Below are 18,164 nucleotides of genomic sequence, written 5' to 3'. Positions count from 1 at the left end.
TAGCTTTAAGCTGAACCCTGCGTGGCCCACTCCCCCCTCCTCCTCTCAGAGTTCCCCTGGTCTGCATCCTCGACCCTCTCTCTCAGAGTCCCCGCTTCGCATCGCATCTTGGTTGCGCGACTCGACTCGCCTCGAGCTTGTTGACCACCTTGACCTTGCCTTTGCCTCCAGCTACAGCTCGACTTTGACTGCACGACCCTGCTTCCCTGAAGGGCTCCAGTCCAAGTAGCTCGCTCACCCCAGTCCCCCGACTCCCCCGTCCCCTTCACCTGGCCTGACTTACGTTGGGCGTAACAAGCGCGCGTCCTTCGTACTTTTGCCCATTTTTTGATGAGTCTCTTGGACTGGTCGATTGTCCCATATCCGATCAAAGTCTCGCCCTTCCCTCCCTCGCCCGCCCAGTCCTCTCTCTACCCTTTCCTCATTCTCGTCCGGCCTTGCTCTACTTGTCTCTCATACGCCCACGTCCACGTCCGTCTTTCCACCCGTCGTTCCCCGCCATCGCCGATATCCGCCTGCCGTAACGGCGGTCCCCTCCATCTCTTTCCCATACCATCTCACTAGTCTTGTCCTGCCCAGCTTGGAGTCCAGTCCTCCCCAGCCCTATCCTTTCCTGCTCACCCGCAGCAAGCCAAACCGGCGCGGCATAACACAAGTTGAGATTTGCTGCTTCCCTCGTCACATCTCATTATCACGTACCTTGGGGTGTTGCTCTTTAAAGTAACAACCCCCCCATATCCGAAAGCTCAAGCTCCCCACTTGCGGTTATCCTCGCCTGCCCATCATCGTCCAGCGAGCTTGCTTGTCTGTCGTCGGAACATGTCAGAAAAGCTTGCTTGAAGAACCGACCCTTACTAGCTTCCCGCCCCCCGGGGGCAGAGCACGGAACCGTCTCTACGGCTGCGGCTTCCGCACCCTCATCTCCTACCCGCTGCCTTCGCCCGTCATTCCCGTCAACTTACCTTATTGCAGTGAGAGGGAAGCATGAGCATGCCTATGCTTACACTTATCCGCACCCGCTGTCTGCTGCTATCCGCCTCTCTACAGTTCACCTTTCGGGACAGCTTGTACACTTACAGTTACCTGTAGGCTGTAGTGTATACCCTCGAAACAGCTCCCGCCTAGTTCCGCCCTCCCCCGCCATCCCCGCTGCTGCGACATTTTTGGTCTTGGTGCGGCCGCTGCTGCTCCGATCTCCAACTCCACATCGTCTTCTCGTCGGATAACGGGCATCATCCAGGGTCCATGGACCGTCGGCTGATGCATCAACATCCTCGACAATGACCCGACCCAAGGTCCCAGATGACAAGCGCCAACGGACTGCACAGGCCTGTGACACGTGTAAGCGACGAAAGCAAAAGGTAAGCATCCTCTTTTCCCCATCCCCCACGTTCCTGGTGCACCCAACTCTTGTTTTCTGTTCGTGGTAGAGCCCGAATTCAAGCCTGGCCGACCAGCACTATCGTTACCCTTTGTTGTTGTTTCTTTCCACATGGTCCTACTCGCTTCCCAGTCCATCACATTTCACCCCAGCTGTCATATTATTAGTGCTCTTAGTACCGGCATACCTAGAGCTCCCTCCGTGGCGTTGCCAAAACGTCTTGACAACTCCCCACCATTTCCTCGCGCCGGTCTCGGCTAGTTGCCAGAAGAACCAAGTACAATCCCATTCCAATTGCCATGAATGGGGATTCAGACTGCCCATCACTGAAAAACCTGGCTTATGTATCGGGAACCATCTCTTGTTGGGGAATTCTCCGGCCCGATATGGCGACGTATCCTCTGACCGCGTTGATCGTGGCCTCACAATTCGACAAAAAATACACTTTAATCGTGCAAGCTCCCCTCTCTGCCTTGATTGTCAATGCTACATTGCCAACTAAGTCCGGTCCATCCAAGTGGGTGGTGGGCATCCATGCACATACACCATTCTCCATCTGTTTTCCGAGCTGTTTCTTGCAGCACATTTCGCACTCGTTGCTCAATTTGCTGGACCCTTAAACGGGGCATCTCTTCCAGCACCCGGGGTGCCCCTCGTCAGAGCATGTCTTTGTGGGCAACCCGACGATCTGGTCACAGACTTCCCAGGATCATTGGTTCATCCCATGAAGTGCCCCAGTACCGATCGACAACGGGTTACCGCCTTGCCGGTCTCGTGTACACCGCATCCCGGTCTATCTGAATGACCTCAAGCTCGGCAAGTGCTAGCTATTTGCAATTTTTCGAGACCTTGTCCGGTTCACCTCCCGCATCACGTTAGTCGCCAAGTCACTTTCCAGTCGCTGACCGATACTTGACAGTGCAACGGTGCTCGCCCTTGCGGCACTTGTACCAAGAGGAGTCTTCAGTGTACATACACGACTAGCAATGGCTCCGAGCAGACCGTCCCGGACCAATTAGCTTCTCCTTCCAAGCGTCGCAATATTGAAGAACTACCGACGGTGAAGCCAACAGCCCCAGATGGCTCACTCACATCTGAGAGCCCCGCGGCGGCCACGACCCCATGGGACTCGAGACCGAACCAACCAGTCAACGATGCGAAACCAGCCGCCGGATCTGATATAAAGCCATCTATCGAACAGGACCATGAAATGCTGGGAGTAGACCGCGAGTTCGACATTCGCTCCAGGCACAGCACCGCTTCAGGACCTGATGAAGAGACATCGCTCATGCAATCTACCAGAATGTTGCAGGATCCTACGGGCAGACTCCGTATGTATCCTATGCCAGGGCGTTGTATTTATCTTGTAACTAATCATACGATCAGTCTACGTTGGCGACTCGGCCTCGTTGGCTTACCTACAGCTCATACGAATGATTGTTGAGGCGAGCGTTGGGCCCAGCGACTTTACCCTGGACCCTAGCCGCCATAAGATCATGGAGGCGACCAGTGCTATCCCGGATAGCATTCGGCCTCCACATATCCTACCCGACAGGGATACAGCCAACGCTCTGCTGGACTCCTTCTTTACGAACGTATGCGATTCCTCCGAGTACTCGGTACGACGCTTATGAGGTTTGGTTGCTGACTTGCTATAGACTCACGGCCTGATCGAGGTCTTTAACAGAGCAGCATTTGAAGAGTCCGTGGAAGCCTGCTACACAGATCCATTGGCAGCGCAATCTTCTTTCCTCTGCCTATTGCATTTGACCCTTGCTATCGGCACCGTCTTGGGGACACCACTTCCCGGTAGCAAAGAAGACGTGATTTTCAAAAAGCTCCGAGCAAGTCGATATGACCGCGCCGAGCTATTCTTCAGGAGTGCCAAAGCTCTTGGCGACCCCATTTCCGGATTTGAAGATGCAGACTTTTGGTCTGTGCAGGCACTGTCATTGATGGCTGTCTATATGCTAGCGATATCCAAACGTAACGCAGCGTACGCCTACTTTGGTGAGGCCATAATCAGCTATTCCGTGCGGAACATCATAGCTAATGCTTTCATCTTTTAGGAATGGCGGTCCGTTCTGGCTTTGCTCTTGGCTTACACAGGGTCCACGAGAACCACTTTATTTTCAATGGCGAGGAGATTCGGCTCCGCCGTAACCTCTGGAGAAGTCTATTCGTTCTCGATCGGTTTCTCGCGGCATCACTAGGCCGACCGGTCGCCATTGACGAAGAAGAGTGCTCTGTAGATGCGCTTTTGGTGTTTGAGAAAAACTCCCAAGGGGAATTGATCCGTGTTACGAATCCCGATGACGGGCTCGACGCCGCCGTGCGATCTTGTCGGATCGTTGGGCAGATTCTCAAGAAGATCTACGCCCGCCGGCGAATTTCGGTCCGCCTTGCTCAAGAGATCTGGGAGCAGTGCAACACCTGGTACACTACTCTGAGCCCCGAATTGGCGGGCGGGCGGGTGGCCGCCGATCCCAGCAACCCCGCTCAGTGCATCGCGGCTCTGCATGTCAACCTCTTATACTGCCACTCTATTCTCTTACTGACTCGTCCATTTTTTCTCTGCCTTTTGAGTAAAGTTCACGGCGAGCGAAGCGGTCTTGCTCTCCCGGTCCCCCGCTGGATCAACCGCATGTCAAAGTATTGCGAGGCATGCTTACACGCTTCTAACCAGACAATCATCTACGTGCAAAAGGCGTTTGAGAGCAACTACCTTCCTCAACGAAACCCCTTTGTTCTGTATGTAAATACGGAATGGACTGCAAACTGCATTATGCTAACATCTCACCCAGCTACTTTCTCTTCGCTGCCTCACTCGTCATCCTGAGTAACGAATTTGCATCTATATACCCCAACCCGACTTACGCGGCCTCGATATCTAATACCATTGCTATTATGCGGTATTGTGCTACCAGCGACCCGCAGGCTAGTCGACTCCTCTTCATCCTCACATCTTTCCGCAACGTCGTCTACGAATTACAACAGAAGAAGACCGAGCAGCCAGCCATGCCCGCGCCCCCAATGCTTTCCCCGACATCCCTCAACGACCCCATAGGCACCATCTTCAAGTCTTCACGTAAGAATTCGCTGGCTGCCACAGTATCGGGCATGACAGGAAACAAAGCCAAGCCAATGGCGCCACCGCCGCTGTCAATGAAGACGGACCATAGCTTTCCTACGTCTACAGGCCCGTCAGCCGTCGCCTCGCCGGCCGGTAGTACCCCCAGCATGTCACAGGGTGACCAAAGTGCGCGGATGGGTGGTGACTCGGACACAGGTGATGGAGAGCTCGAGTTCGATCAGCTTTGGGGCTGGTCAGCTGTGCCCAACGCAATATCTAGAGGGCCTCATGCGTCGGGGGCAGCGGTGCCAGCTGGCGCTGGAGTGCCTCCCGTCGCGGTAGCCGCGGTTGCAGCTCCGACCGTGAACGCACCTATGTTCTCTGCGCAAGGCCCCGGCCAGCAGCAGTTTCAAGGCTTTGCGAACTACGTTGTGCCTGGCGGTCCTAACGGTGCTGGGGTGCCAGCGGCCGGGCCTCCGGGGTACACGGCCCCCAGTGTACCAATGTACGTTCCGGCAGAATACTCCTAGTATGGGTAGTTCTGGAAGCATTTTGGGGCACCTGGTCTGCAGTGGATATGACAGCCAGCAGCATATTTGTCGAGCCAAGCCTGAGGGCACAGAAAAGTGATTTTGGAGGCAGCAAAGATACCCAGAGGATGACGAGGAAGGCAATCATTTCTATTCAACAAAACCTAGATTAGGGGGAAACGAAGAGGTGTTTCAACGTCATGAGTTGACTTCTGATTCGTTTCGGAGGAGCCATTGTGACGAATACTGTATTTTACTGCTACGAGGGCCGGACTACCGGTCGCGATGATAGAAGTTGGAGACTCGGGGGAAAAGGGATGAATAATGCCAAGCAACAAAGTTAAGTGGGAAAACACTAAAGGAAAAGCTCTACGCCGGGCTAGAGAATACCAAAAAGCATCATGTTATTTGCTTTCATTTCGGCAACCGACGAGAAGTAAGGCTGCGTGTCTGACTAGATACTAGATTACCTTTGTAGCTACGGAGGATATTGCAATGCTCTTATTTGTCACTTCTGTCAATTTTATAAGGTTTTTTTTTTTTCTCTTTTTGCTCAACTGCGAAACAGGCTCGTAGTCGACTTGATGCTGCCCATGATCTCGCTGCAAAAGGGGGGGGGGGGGTTTATCTTCAAGGTATATTTTTCTGTAGTCGGCGGATTACTGGCTCCCAAGAAGCGGCTTGCTATAGTCGTTGTCGTTGTCGTTGTCATTGTTCTCCTCCTCCTCCTCCTCGCCATCAAGAGGTCAAGGACAGAGGAGAGATAGGGTGGGACCGGGTCGAAGAGGAGTAGGAGGAGGAAGAGGAGGCGGTCGTCGGCATTTTGAACTAGAGGTTCCATTAAGGTAATCTCGTCGACGAGAGGCTCGGGAGCGGAGAGTATCGAGGGAGGAGTTGGGTTTCGGTTCGGTTCGGTTCGATGTCGTTGAGGAAGTGAGGAAAAGCACCTGCTGCGAGTTGGTTCTCCTAGTTGAGTCAGAAAGTCTTCACTGGTGGCCACTCCGTTAGAACGAGAGCGTAATGTGTAAGGATGTGCGTCTTGGGTCTAGGATGAAGCTCGTCTAATGATTGAGATGCAGAGATCGGTCCCTTCGTCAGAGATTCACAGACCCAATATGCTCAGTTTCTGGTGGCAGACGTCAAGAGATCACTGTTCGACGGGCACAGAGCAGAAACAAGACGAACGATATGATAGGCTGGATGCGGCTACTCTCTTCTCGTTTTCGGGAACCATATCTAGTGGCTAGATTTACTATGGGAAACCCAGCTCAGTACCTTGGTCCTTAGCTGGTGGTGCTTTCGACCGACCGGCCGTCAAAACTCCGAGCCGGCCGGCCCGGACTCCCGCCCCCCCTTTCCGCACCAGCGGCTTGACGGCGCCCGAGTATCCTCCACCTGTGCTATCTGCGAATACTGTGGACTTGAGCCGCAATGTTGGGGGCCGGCTCAGGAACAAAGTTTCCGGCATCAATGAAGAGCGTGGCCGCCACAGCGCTCTGGCGGAGTCTAGACTCCCCGTTGGGACTTGATGCGTGGCGTAGATGGCGGTCCCTCGGGGGCCACGAGGAGCGCTACCGCATATCTAGCGCCAGGAGCACCAGCCCTGTAGCGTTGATTCAACTACTCAGCTGCTCGACACACTATCAAGTCACACTAATGCAGTTGGAGATGAGGCTGACAGCTGAGTTCCGTCCATGGTGTCATTTCCCCTACGGACACCTGCTGTTGTTCACGATTCTGAGTCCGTACGACGACGTTGACATCACCAGGGACTTCGATAATCAATTGGGGGCATGTGGATCCCGGAAGATCCGCCCCTTGATTGCGCGGGATCACGATACATCACCGCCACGTGTCTCAGACTCCAGCCCTCTCCTCCTCAGCTTCTCCCAAGTTTCCTTCGACTTGTTCTGCTTCTTTCCACGCTCCTTCTTCACGGTGAGACATTTGGGAAGACAACTAGCAAGACATGACAGGGGAGGGAAGGTTAGGGGGCGTCTTCTTCTCGAAGTCTTGCGGGAGTCCGCGACGGTTTTAGCGGCAACTTCGATTGGAATGTCATTCCAGATACGGGGGTATGGTATTGGTAGGGCAAATTAGCTTCCCACCTCTATCCAGTGACTAATTAGCGTGAGCCGCGCGCGACTGACAGCTTTCTTCGGAGGAGGCCGTTTCTAGGCGGCGTTGGAACTGGGGAGGGCGGTGTGAGACTGGTGGTGGTGGTGGTGTTGGTCCAACGGCGAACCCGTGAGGTAACAGCCAATCCGTAGTCGCTGATCAGTGATGCCAAATTGGAGAAAGTCTCGGCCCTATATTTCTTCGTACGATCAATGCATACCGGCGTGGAGACTCGGGCAGAAAGAAAAAAAAAACCGGGAAAGAAGGAATAAGCAAGCTCAGCATTCGGTGGCATTCCTAGAAAAGAGAGGGAGAAACTAGAGGCGGGTTGAATCTGTCATGCAAGGGGGCATGTTAGCACCGATCCTGATCCTGATCCCATCCTTCATCTATACTCTATGACATAGCGACATGCGTGACACGGTTCGAGCACATGACAAAAGTGCAAACAATGCTGCAGCAACTCTAGCTCTGTATGCGGATGTCAAAATAAAGTGGGAAAGAGTGGCTGGACTGAAGTTGCATCGCATTTGGCCGCATCAATGTGGCCGTTGTTGCCTGCCCCCGGGAACACTCGGTCAAAGGGGCATATGCAGTCATGTATGCAGTGTATGCATCGAACGACTTCATACTGCTTACATCATGAGCTTCAAGTGAGGCCGCCGGGGGTTACGGACGGCACAGGACCCAGCCAAACTGCCGTTGGTTGCTGTACCCGGTTCCGCAGACTTTGACAGGGCCTGCCATGGCGTTCACCAACTCGCTCCATTTCGACAATGGGCAAACTCGGCGAAATAAAGAATGCAACATTGGCATCAACGGCAGCCAACAAGAATTCAAAAAGATTGGGGACCTGCGGCTCTTGGATCCCCGAAGAAGCTACTGTTGCCGAAAGCCCACATCAAGAAGCTTGAACTTTGAAAAGCCCATGGAAATCTCATCCTCCTCCCCCACTCCGGCCGGCATCTCTCAAGCCTGCAGGCGATTCGTAATGACAATTCGAAAAGACGATGTCAGCTGTAGCTGGATCCACCCATTCGGCCGGTATTTCGTATTGCGGCATTGGATTTTGGGAGGGGACTGGTAATCCCGTTCATTTTCTTGGCAATATATCAGACTTTTGAAATCTCCAAGACGTATCCGTACTCGACCGGGCGTGGCTAACCGCGGACTCTCCGCAAGCAGAAAAAAGCTTTTCCCTGGTTCCGGCTGAAGTACGGATATTTGTGTCCTGCTTGGAAGAAGTTCTGCCCTTGTTGAGGAGCCTCGTTGATTAACACGACACAAAGTCCAAACTGACAGCTCGTTTACGACAGCGAATCCCGTTTTCCTGTATGCCGCTTTGCTAATCAATGCTCGCACTCTTTCAGATGAAATCCGTTCCAGACTTAAACATGAACTGCTTATAGGAAACAACGCTCAAAAGTCGAAACAGAGAGCGAGCTCCACTTCAAAGCGACTCCATCCTCACTGGCACTTTTCGCCCCCGACAAAAAAGCAACCCACCGGTGCCACTTTCGAGAGTCAATGGAACGGCAAACAAAAAATTGGTCTCCCCCCCCCCACTCACACTACGACGTCCAGGTCGGGTCCCTGCGAGGCGCGTGTTGCCCGCGCTCCGCCCCGCCGAACCGCGGCCGACCCCGTAAGGGATCCACCCAACGGCCCCGGCGGCTCAAGACCCCCGAATCGTTAGCGCCAATAAATAACCCGCCGCGCGCGCGTTGGAACATTTCGTACCCGGGTCCCACCCATCAAAAGTCGTCTTGTTTTCTTTCCCTTCTCCGTTTCTATTGCCCAGGTTGTCCATCCATGATCCCCATGCCAAGGTGGAGGAGGAGGAGGAGGAGGAGGAGCGTGCGGTAAACACATTATCAGCCCACTACCGCTGCGACGTCGTTGGTTTCGGGTCCCCGAGATCCTAGATGTGAGATCTGCGTGTTTCTCTCCCACTCTCGGGCTCGGAATGCCGAGCTTGCATTAGGGCCCGAGACTCGAGTGAAATAAATCATGAAGTACCTTTTTCATAGCGCGGACTAGTCCTGTGATGATGGTCCATGGTGCCGTCGAGTTGAACGATAGCCTGTCCCTTCGTGTGCCCCTGGGCTGTCTTGTGGCGTCGAGGCGTAGCCCGGGCTGAAGTCGTTGACCGATGTGCGTACCGAGGCGCAGGCGTAAGGATGTCGAGGTGTCACTGGCGTATCGCGACGCTCCGAACTTGATGAAAATCTAGCCAATTTTTGGCGGGATAGGCTTGCCGACGTCAATGTCAAACAGACAGCTTCACCTTCGTGAAGACGCCAAACGACCGTGTTGAGCCGTGTACTCACTAGGTGAAAGACGTTTACCCATCTCTGAAATCGAAAGTGTCCTTGGGTGACGTCTATCTCAGGAAGACGACGCCATTGATGATTCCGAACGCGTGCTCTCACGAAGTGCTCTTTTCACAACCTACATCACCCTCTTTGTGTCGTGACACAAGAGGAAACATATGTACGTACATACGCTTGGACGTGTCGTGTCTCTTGCAACATGCACGAATCTTTGGCCCATCCATTATGTAAAGCGAAAAGTAGAAATTAGACTAACTCGCGTGAAATAGAGAGTATACACAATAATCCATCCTTAATATTCGTGGTAACCAGCCCTTCTACCCATTTAATCATCCGTATCCAATGTCCACTGGGTCTTTCCGAGTAAACCCCCTTTACAAAATTGGGGGCAAATAGGCAGGAGCAACATGGAACATGGGACATATCTCCATGTCTCTCTCCTAGTGTTCCCTGTGTTTTACGGCTCTTTAGTGATACAAGTCCCTATTTTAAACCTATTTTGACGCCGAAAGCTATTGTCGATACTCACCAGCTTGTCGGACCAAACTTTGTTCCAGGCGCGGGCGTCGCCTGGATAGCCGTGCCCTGAGCGTCCATCGTTGCAGTCACGATATCGTTACCCCACCATTTAGGCGGCTCAATCTTGTTAAGCGTGAAAGCCAAGAAGATGACGAGCGTGGCGAGCGCCAGGCCGAGGTCGAGACCCGACGAGGTGAGGTAGTTGAGGCGCGACCACCAGCCAAAATGCTTCTTGCGAATGTGGTGCTGGAAGACGTAGCCGACGATGCCCCAGGAGAGGTAGTTGAGGGGCGTCGCGGGAGGGATGGCGCCGGCACCGCCAAAGATGAGGGGCGCCATGAGGTACTTGACGGGAGACTTGGGCCACTTGAGAGCGGCGAAGTAGAAGATTACGGGGAGGATGGCGCCGAGGCCGAAGAAGATGAAGAGGCCTGAGTAGACTTGGCCCGGGGAGAACATGCGGGCGGGACCGATGAGACCCCAAATTACGGATGCTGTGGACGGGGGCTGTTAGTTTTGTGATACGGGAGGGAGTGGGTTGAGGGGTAGGGACGACGTACCGGCAAAGAAGACGCGGCCGCCCGGGCAAGAGAACTTGTTCTCCTGGTGCGGCGTGCAGACATCGGGGATGTTCTTCAACGCGGCGTTGAGCACGGCGATCTGGATGAAGCAGGAGAAGGTGGTTGCGACGACTTGGCACATGAACATGGTTCTTGGCGGGATCTTCATGTAGTGGCCAAACTTCAAGTCAGAGACGAAGCTGAGGGACTGGGACATGGTGATGTAGCCAAAAGTCTTGAAGCTGTGTAACTTGTCAGCACAAAACGAGTCGATGAAAGTCGATTAGAACACAGTGTAACTCACATCATGAGTGCGAGAGGTCGCCCAGGTTGGATGTAGCCGTAGATGAACTCCGTCAACACATTCAGACCAATCTGGTTGTTCGTGACGGCCTGAATAATGCCAATGGGCAGCGAGAAGCCGAACGAAATGGCCACCGCCAAAAGGAAGGCCCACCAGGTCAGGTTGGTCGGGTAGTACAGAACGGTCACGAAACCTAGACCAAGCATCTGCACGCGTGTTAGTGCATGATGACGGACCACAAAATCCAGCAAAGTTACTTACGATCACGAAGAGGCCCATGTACCACCAAGTCGGCGCCTCCTTGTACTTCCTCATGAGCTTCATGTGGATATCGGGCTGCTCCTTGTTGCTGTTCCTGTACTGGGCCCAAATCTGCTTTCCGTTGTGCAGATAGGTGTAGACGATCAAAGAAGCGATGGCAGCGAATGACAGACCGTACGACATGGCGAACGTGGTGCTGATGAACAGCGGTGAATAGTTCTTGTACGCCTCCTCGTTCAGTGTAAGCTGAGGAGTAAGGATGCGAGACGTGTTGTACGGGTTACCCGTGTTGTCGTACGTGCCCGAGTCGCTCATGGGCAGGAACTGAGCGTACCACACACCGCTGTAGTGGAAGACGGAGCAGCCGATGATGAAGAAGGTAACAACACCGATGAGGGTGTTGGCAATGGCGTGCCATGGGGGAATGAGCGGGGACCCAACGAATCCGGAAATCTGAGTCCAGTCGAGAGTCAACGGCAGAAGTGACAGACCACTCGTTCCACCAAATAGCTGGTTGATGATAACATTGTTCGGGGCAATCCAGGTGGCGAATGCCATGATACTAAGGAATTGCGCGAGGAAGCCGGGGATCCAATAGTAGCAGAATGAGCCAAGAACAATGATACCGAACCACTTGTATCGAGGCATGCTGCCACCAATGAAAGTGGGATCGGGCCTGTCATTCGTCTCGTACATGGCATTCATCAAAGTGACGGAGACCAAGTTTCCGGGCCAGATCATAGCAGCCGGATAGACTGACAATAAAGTTAGCGAGCCTAAATCTGAAGTTTCTTTACGAGTACGCACCGAGGAACTTTCGCATGATGCCGGCAATTCCGTAACCCAAGGACTGAGTGGAAATGGTGAGAAGCAGTTGAAAGACGATGCCAAAGTCTTGCTTGTAAAACACCAGCTGGGCCAGGATAATGTCGGTAGCGTATGCAACCGAAAAGGAGACACCAGCCATCACGACAATGATGGAGTGCTCCTTGATGTTGAACGGTCCCGGGTTCAAGCTCCACTTGATGCCAAAGGTCTTGAACTGCTTCGTAGGCATCACCTTGGCCCAACCCTGACCGATAGGCCATGCAATAATCTGCGCAATTAGAGGACCAAGACCGATGGAAGGCTGTCGTAGTGAGAACAAGGTGTTCATTGAGGCACCAACAGTGACCAACATGAGACCGATAGTCCAGGCTCGGATGGTGTTGCAGGGCATATCTTCGTCGTAGTTGCGAACGGCTGCGCGTACTTCGGGATACGGTGAGTCCTCCTCCTCCTCCCTCTTCATAGCCAACTCATCATCGACCTCTTCGATTGGCGTCGATGCCGCGTTACGAATTCTCGTCTCGTACTCTTCGGGCAGATTCGGATCTAAGAGAAGTTCATGTTCGGACCCTTGCTCATCTTCATCATCATAGCCGTGATAGACACTTGACTCACCCCATTGCGAGAGCCTCTCTTTCAAGTCCTCGACCGGGTCACGGTCTGAGAATCTTGAGGTGGTAGAGTCGGCGGGATTGATCTCGCGCCCACTGACCTCCACCTCCGCTTTGGTATCGAGCCCGCGATCGTTGTCCGCCATCATGGGTCCTGAAGCCGTACCAGACGACTTGCCATTAGATGGTTGGGGCATGTTGAAAGTATTCCCAGGAGTGTGGGAGCACAATCATCGACGACAGGGTCAAAACGTCCAAAAGCAGGAGGAGGCAGTGGGTTTCTATATAGGGGGGAGAGTCTAAAGTGTCTGGGCGGATGGCGTTAGGAGAGAGAGTGTGTGTGTGAGAGGCGGGAGACGGGAACCCGCAGAGGTACGAGCTACGAGCGCCGATCCCAGACCAACATGAAGCAAAGGCTAAAAATGAGCCTCTGGTTGTACTCGATAAGCCTCTGGTATGTACAGAGTCTCTTTCGAGGCCTACAGTGAGTGTGGCGTGATTGGACCTGGGACTCGAATGAATCAACCTCGCAGGTGCTTAGTAGTGCCTGGTACGCAGGAGGGCCGACCCCGTGCTCTCAGGAAACAGGGTGATGCTCGGCAAGAAAGGACGGGCGATCCGCAGACTGGGATCAGACTAAAGGATGGCGAGGGTGAGTGAGGGCGATGACTGGAGCGAATAATGGTGGAGGGGTGTGATGCTGTGGGATGATCGGACGGCCAGAGAAGTCGAGGGAAAGACGAGGGCAAAGGCATGAATGGGGGCTAGTCTCAAGGAAGGCGAGTTTCCCGACTGGTGACACTGCTCGGACAAGAAGATTGGGATCGGAGTGGTTGCAGAGTTCTCATAGGACGAGTGGTCATTGATGATAAGAAGGGAAACAAATGCGACGCTGAAACCAAGCTGCGGCACAACTCAGCACAGATGCAGTGTGGTGTGGCGACTCGAGGCCCGGATACAGAGCCGCAAGTTTGCGGGGATGGACTTGATGAAGGCGGACGTTGAGTTTTGCAGATGCCGAAATGCGATGGGAGACCCTGCAAGACGGGATGGCCAAGCTTCCAAGTGTGCCCTCTGTTCGTGTGTGTTCCTGTGTTCCTGGCGGGCTCGTTTGTTTCTCTTGGCTGCTCAACCTGGCGATGATAACGATTTGGAATGCCGGGAAGACGTCGATGTCTGAAACGTGGTTCAATGGAACGGTTGGTGAGATGAGATGTCGTCTTCCAGGGATTGGCGATCTTTGAATGGCTGGACTAGTTCACCTCCTGGAGTGAGGTTGAGCAGGATGATCCGATGGTGCGGTAGAGGATGTCACCTCCCAGTCTCATGAGGCTGCAATAAAGAAGCAAGTTAAGAAAAGCTTCTTTTACATGGAAGCAGCGTCGGCTTGTGGGAGACTACTGTACGTCAAGAGAAAGATGGGAAAGAAAGAGTGAGTGAGAGTGAGAGCACATGCGCCAGTCGCAACGTGTGTCGTTGCGCAGCGTTGCGTTGCGTTTCCGACGCAGAGGCCAAGGTCCCCGGTTCCAGCCAATCATCTGACACCTAAGAGGCTGAATCCAGAATTCCAGACCCAAAACCCCCATTGAGGCGACGTTAGTGTCCCCCGCTTCCCGCTGCACTTGTCCCCCGCCGCCATTTAGGCCCAGGGCATTTCGCCCAAAAGGGGGTCAATGGAACTCAAGATAAGGTACCATACCTTACGCTACTGAGATCCCGACACTGTGGCCTCAGCACCAAAAAGCCCCCTTTTTAGCTGTACATTGTTCGCTTTGACAGCCTCTGACAGCACAGTGTCTGCATGCAGCCCCTGCAGCGACAGGTCGACAATCTGCACTTTTCGACACCTCACCTTAGCGAGTGTCGAGTACGTACTCTTCCATCCAGAACGCGCTAAACTGCATCTGTGCGGCGCAGCAGAAGCGACCCGACCGCGGTTTTTCCTACATCTCTACTAACCTATCCGTAACATTGTTCCGACTTCACCTGTCCTACAGACCGCACAACCGTCCTTCACCATTGCTGCCGGCTTAGCCATTGACACGGAGGACCCTACCGTACCAAATCACCATCATCCCTACCTGCGATAGACACATCGCCCCAGCGCAGCCTCTCCCCTTTTCATCCCCGCCCTTTCCACTTTGTCGTTTGCTACCTTATTCCCCCCATTTACATGTCGGTGCGTCTGTAGTTCAAAACGACACACAGATATTGACCCTGGCTATGGCACAAGAGTCATGCGACGAGTTGTCGTGACAGGGCTCGGCGCCATTTCGCCCTTCGGTGTTGGCGTGCGTACCACGTGGAAACGTCTGTTGGCTGGAGAATCTGCCATCACCAGTGTGGCTGACTTTGGGCCGCGAAGCCGCTGGAAAGACCTGACGAGCACAGTTGCTGGCGTAGTCCCCAGTCATGGCTCAGGTCCCGATCAGTGGCGGCCGGGTGACTGGCTGGACGCCACGGAACAACGTCGCATGTCCAAGTTTGCCCAGTACGCCGTAGCATGCGCCGACATGGCAATGAAAGATGCCGGGTGGAATCCGCAGAGCCAAGAGGACAAGGAGGCCACGGGCGTGTGTCTTGGCAGCGGTATAGGAAATCTCGAGGAGATTTACGAGACGAGCTTGGCCTTCAACCAACAAGTGAGATCTCGCTGCAGTGATCGACAAGCGAAGCCAAGCTAAAGTCTGTTCTGGTAGGGCTACAAGAAGGTTTCACCACTCTTCGTTCCCAAGATTCTCATCAACTTGGCCGCCGGCCATATCTCAATGAAGTACGGATTGCAAGGCCCCAACCATTCCGTCACAACCGCCTGTACAACGGGTGCTCATTCCATTGGAGATGCGATGCGATTCATTGCTTTTGGTGATGCCGACGTCATGGTTGCCGGCGGAACGGAATCCTGCATCCATCCCCTGACCTTTGCTGGTTTCGGGAGGGCAAGGTCCCTCTCCACAGCTTACAACCACCACCCCCACGCCAGCTGTCGTCCCTTCGACCGCGACCGAAATGGTTTCGTCGTTTCGGAGGGGTCGGCAGTCCTTGTCCTGGAGGAACTCGAGCACGCCAAGGCCCGCGGAGCCAACATCTACGCGGAGGTGAGGGGCTACGGGTGTAGCGGCGACGCGCATCACATGACGGCCCCGCGGGAAGACGGACACGGAGCATTCCGCGCCATGAAGCTTGCTCTGAAGAACGCGGAAGTTCGACCGGCCGAGGTGAGCTACATCAACGCGCATGCAACAGGGACACAGGTTGGCGATGCGGCAGAAGCTTCCGCGATACGAAGCATCATGACAGGCGAGGAGGGTTACGCGGACGAGTCGCAGGTGACTGTGAGCAGCACCAAAGGTGCCGTTGGCCATCTGCTAGGGGCGGCTGGCGCCATCGAGGCCCTGTTCGCCGTGCTATCGGTTGCAGAGGTGAGTCGCGGCTATTTGGTTTCTGAAACCAGAACCTTATCTTCCCCAGACTTTTTTGGTCTTTTTCTGCCCAATCGAATGTTTTCCTCTGACTCTTGATCAAAAGGATATCGTGCCGCCTACGCTGAACCTCGAGAATCCAAATGTCGGGGGATCCATGAATATGGTACCCCTCGAGGCACAAGCGAAACAGGTTAACGTTGCTATTTCCAACAGCTTTGGCTTTGGCGGGACGAATGCCTCGCTGGTTTTTTCCAAAGTGCGTTAAATGAGGACAGCCGTGCCGATAGAATCAGAATAACCATGCGATGACGGCTGCGCCCGCGGAATGTCTAAATTGGCTCTGGCTTAGACTCAGACTTTGGGCACACCATAAGAGAGGCTTTATGGAAAGCTTCGCATTGTAAGACTCGATGTATGATTGGTTACGAGAATTGTAGGAGATAGAATTGCCGACATACGTACGCGGCCACTACGAGCTTAATCTCTGCTTTAACATCAGATATGAGCGTTCCCAAGGCTCTAAATGACTTTAGGTGCAAAGTAACGAGCCTTGAATAAGGCTCATTGTGAGAAAGTGCGCTTTATGGGCCGTCCATGAAGTTCGACGACACCTTGGGGGGAAGAAAAGTAGCCGATTTCTGTTTCTAAACTACAGCATGCAAAACGCCGAGATCGAAGTCAAGGTAATTGAGCGTCGTTGCATTGTCAATCCAAAGAAGCTGAATGGTGTTTGCCTACAGTGTCTAGTCTTCGAGAGAAGCACGGTACGCAGGCGTGGTGGACATGGCCCGAAGTTCCGCCGGCCTGGCATGTGCTAGCTCGAAATTTCCAATTCGATGTGTTCATGAACTTTTTTTGGATGACGTCCAGACTTTTTGTGAGCTCCGCGTTTCTGGGCCCAAGCTGCTGGTCAACGTCCAATACCCCGATTCTCCGGCTCACGAGACCTCGATCGACCGCATACACTTTCGAATCAATCGACGACCCCCTTTACACCCATCACCCACGCGACATTCCGAGATAAGACACGGAACCCGGTCCTTTCTCTGATATCCCTGATATCCCGAATCAGCAATAACCTTCAAGATGGCCTGCCAAAGCTGCCGATACCAGGCAAGACTCCTAGCCCGGAGCCTACGCGCCACCGCCGACCTGGCGTCCGCATCGCCGTCCCAGCAGACATCCATCGCCGCGACGGCGCGCCGAGCGGCGGCACTGACGACAACCAAGACCGGCGGCCCAGCCGCGACTACCACCATGGGAAGGAGGCACTTCAGCCAGACGGCGACGCGGCGGGACGCGGCGCCGTCGTCCGGCGGACTCAAGCAGGCCATTGCGTCGGGCATGATGGCCGCCGCGCCAAAGACCATGGCCGCGACCCTGACCACCTCCCGCCTCGAGGCGCTATACAAGATCTGTTCGTCGCCGGCGCTGTACAAGATCTCGGAGCAGGAGCGCGCCAAGGATATGGTGCGCATGACGGCCGAGGGGGAGGAGGTTGGAGATCCCATTGGGCCGTGGTTGCAATGTGCGTTTTAACTATTTCCTTTCTGCCTCCCATCCCTCCCATGTTTGAGTTGTAGTCGCAGTGATACTGACACATCCATTAACAGTCCTCGACCTCCAACCGGGTTTCAGCTCCTGGTCCCAAGCCACGATGCTGCACATGTACCTCGTCCTCGCCCGCCTGCGCTGCCTCGACCGCGACAGCTCCCGCAACCTGCAGCACCAGTTCATCGACCAGTTCTTCTTCGACTGCGAGCGCATGATGCACCTCAACCACGGCATGACCTCGTCCGCCCTCCGCCAGCGCTACCTCAAGGAAATCTTTGTCCAGTGGCGCGGCCTCATCGCCGCCTACGACGAGGGCGTCGTCAAGGACGATAAGGTCCTCGGCGCCGCCGTGTGGCGGAACCTGTTCAAGAGCCGCGAGGATGCCGACCTGCGACAGGTCGCTGCCGTGGTCGGGTGGATGCGCGCTACGCTGCAGGACCTCGAGGCGGCGCCCGTGGAGGACATTCTGGTGGCGCCGGCTAAAGTGTTCAAGAGGGATGTGAGGGAGATGTTTGCTCTTGTCGATGCTGTTGGGCCGCAGGTTAAGGGGGATGTTGCAAAGCTTGGGGGTGGCCAGGAGCAGGCGACGGTAAAGGCGTAAGAGAAGGAAATAGAGAGAGAGGGGGGGGGGGTGGAGGGTAGTCGTATGGCAGCGGATCAGACATTC

General features: G+C 54.3%; 7 protein-coding genes across 7 annotated transcripts; 6 read left to right on the top strand and 1 right to left on the bottom strand.

The window, feature by feature from the left end:
* Positions 1 to 1,280: 1,280 nt before the first annotated feature.
* Positions 1,281 to 1,430, top strand: CPAR01_15239 (uncharacterized protein; the record flags this gene model as incomplete). The annotated part of the gene is made up of 1 exon (XM_060499488.1): positions 1,281 to 1,430. The coding sequence occupies one exon, from the start codon at positions 1,281 to 1,283 to the stop codon at positions 1,428 to 1,430; it is 150 nt and encodes a 49-aa protein (XP_060341920.1).
* A 614-nt stretch (positions 1,431 to 2,044) lies between these two features.
* CPAR01_15238 (fungal specific transcription factor domain-containing protein) lies at positions 2,045 to 4,984 on the top strand (the record flags this gene model as incomplete). The annotated part of the gene is made up of 6 exons (XM_060499487.1): positions 2,045 to 2,157; positions 2,366 to 2,712; positions 2,768 to 2,976; positions 3,040 to 3,391; positions 3,451 to 4,132; positions 4,186 to 4,984. 6 exons carry the CDS (start codon positions 2,045 to 2,047, stop codon positions 4,982 to 4,984), a joined length of 2,502 nt encoding a protein of 833 aa, XP_060341919.1.
* A 1,431-nt stretch (positions 4,985 to 6,415) lies between these two features.
* On the top strand, positions 6,416 to 7,084 carry CPAR01_15237 (uncharacterized protein; the record flags this gene model as incomplete). Its single annotated transcript, XM_060499486.1, has 1 exon — positions 6,416 to 7,084. One exon carries the CDS (start codon positions 6,416 to 6,418, stop codon positions 7,082 to 7,084), a length of 669 nt encoding a protein of 222 aa, XP_060341918.1.
* Positions 7,085 to 9,960: 2,876 nt separating this feature from the next.
* On the bottom strand, positions 9,961 to 12,715 carry CPAR01_15236 (OPT family small oligopeptide transporter; the record flags this gene model as incomplete). Its single annotated transcript, XM_060499485.1, has 5 exons — positions 9,961 to 10,448; positions 10,515 to 10,756; positions 10,819 to 11,024; positions 11,080 to 11,834; positions 11,887 to 12,715. 5 exons carry the CDS (start codon positions 12,713 to 12,715, stop codon positions 9,961 to 9,963), a joined length of 2,520 nt encoding a protein of 839 aa, XP_060341917.1.
* A 259-nt stretch (positions 12,716 to 12,974) lies between these two features.
* Positions 12,975 to 13,178, top strand: CPAR01_15235 (uncharacterized protein; the record flags this gene model as incomplete). Its single annotated transcript, XM_060499484.1, has 1 exon — positions 12,975 to 13,178. The coding sequence occupies one exon, from the start codon at positions 12,975 to 12,977 to the stop codon at positions 13,176 to 13,178; it is 204 nt and encodes a 67-aa protein (XP_060341916.1).
* A 1,141-nt stretch (positions 13,179 to 14,319) lies between these two features.
* Positions 14,320 to 16,208, top strand: CPAR01_15234 (3-oxoacyl-(acyl-carrier-protein) synthase 2; the record flags this gene model as incomplete). Its single annotated transcript, XM_060499483.1, has 4 exons — positions 14,320 to 14,385; positions 14,609 to 15,160; positions 15,218 to 15,940; positions 15,990 to 16,208. 4 exons carry the CDS (start codon positions 14,320 to 14,322, stop codon positions 16,206 to 16,208), a joined length of 1,560 nt encoding a protein of 519 aa, XP_060341915.1.
* An 821-nt stretch (positions 16,209 to 17,029) lies between these two features.
* On the top strand, positions 17,030 to 18,098 carry CPAR01_15233 (ubiquinol-cytochrome C chaperone; the record flags this gene model as incomplete). The annotated part of the gene is made up of 2 exons (XM_060499482.1): positions 17,030 to 17,471; positions 17,557 to 18,098. 2 exons carry the CDS (start codon positions 17,030 to 17,032, stop codon positions 18,096 to 18,098), a joined length of 984 nt encoding a protein of 327 aa, XP_060341914.1.
* Between the last annotated feature and the right edge of the window lie 66 nt (positions 18,099 to 18,164).

The sequence above is a fragment of the Colletotrichum paranaense genome (genome assembly GCF_030867605.1).
Source record: "Colletotrichum paranaense strain IMI 384185 chromosome Unknown Scaffold_18.1, whole genome shotgun sequence".
Lineage (NCBI taxonomy): Eukaryota > Fungi > Ascomycota > Sordariomycetes > Glomerellales > Glomerellaceae > Colletotrichum > Colletotrichum paranaense.
This window is presented reverse-complemented; position numbering and strand designations above follow the sequence as displayed.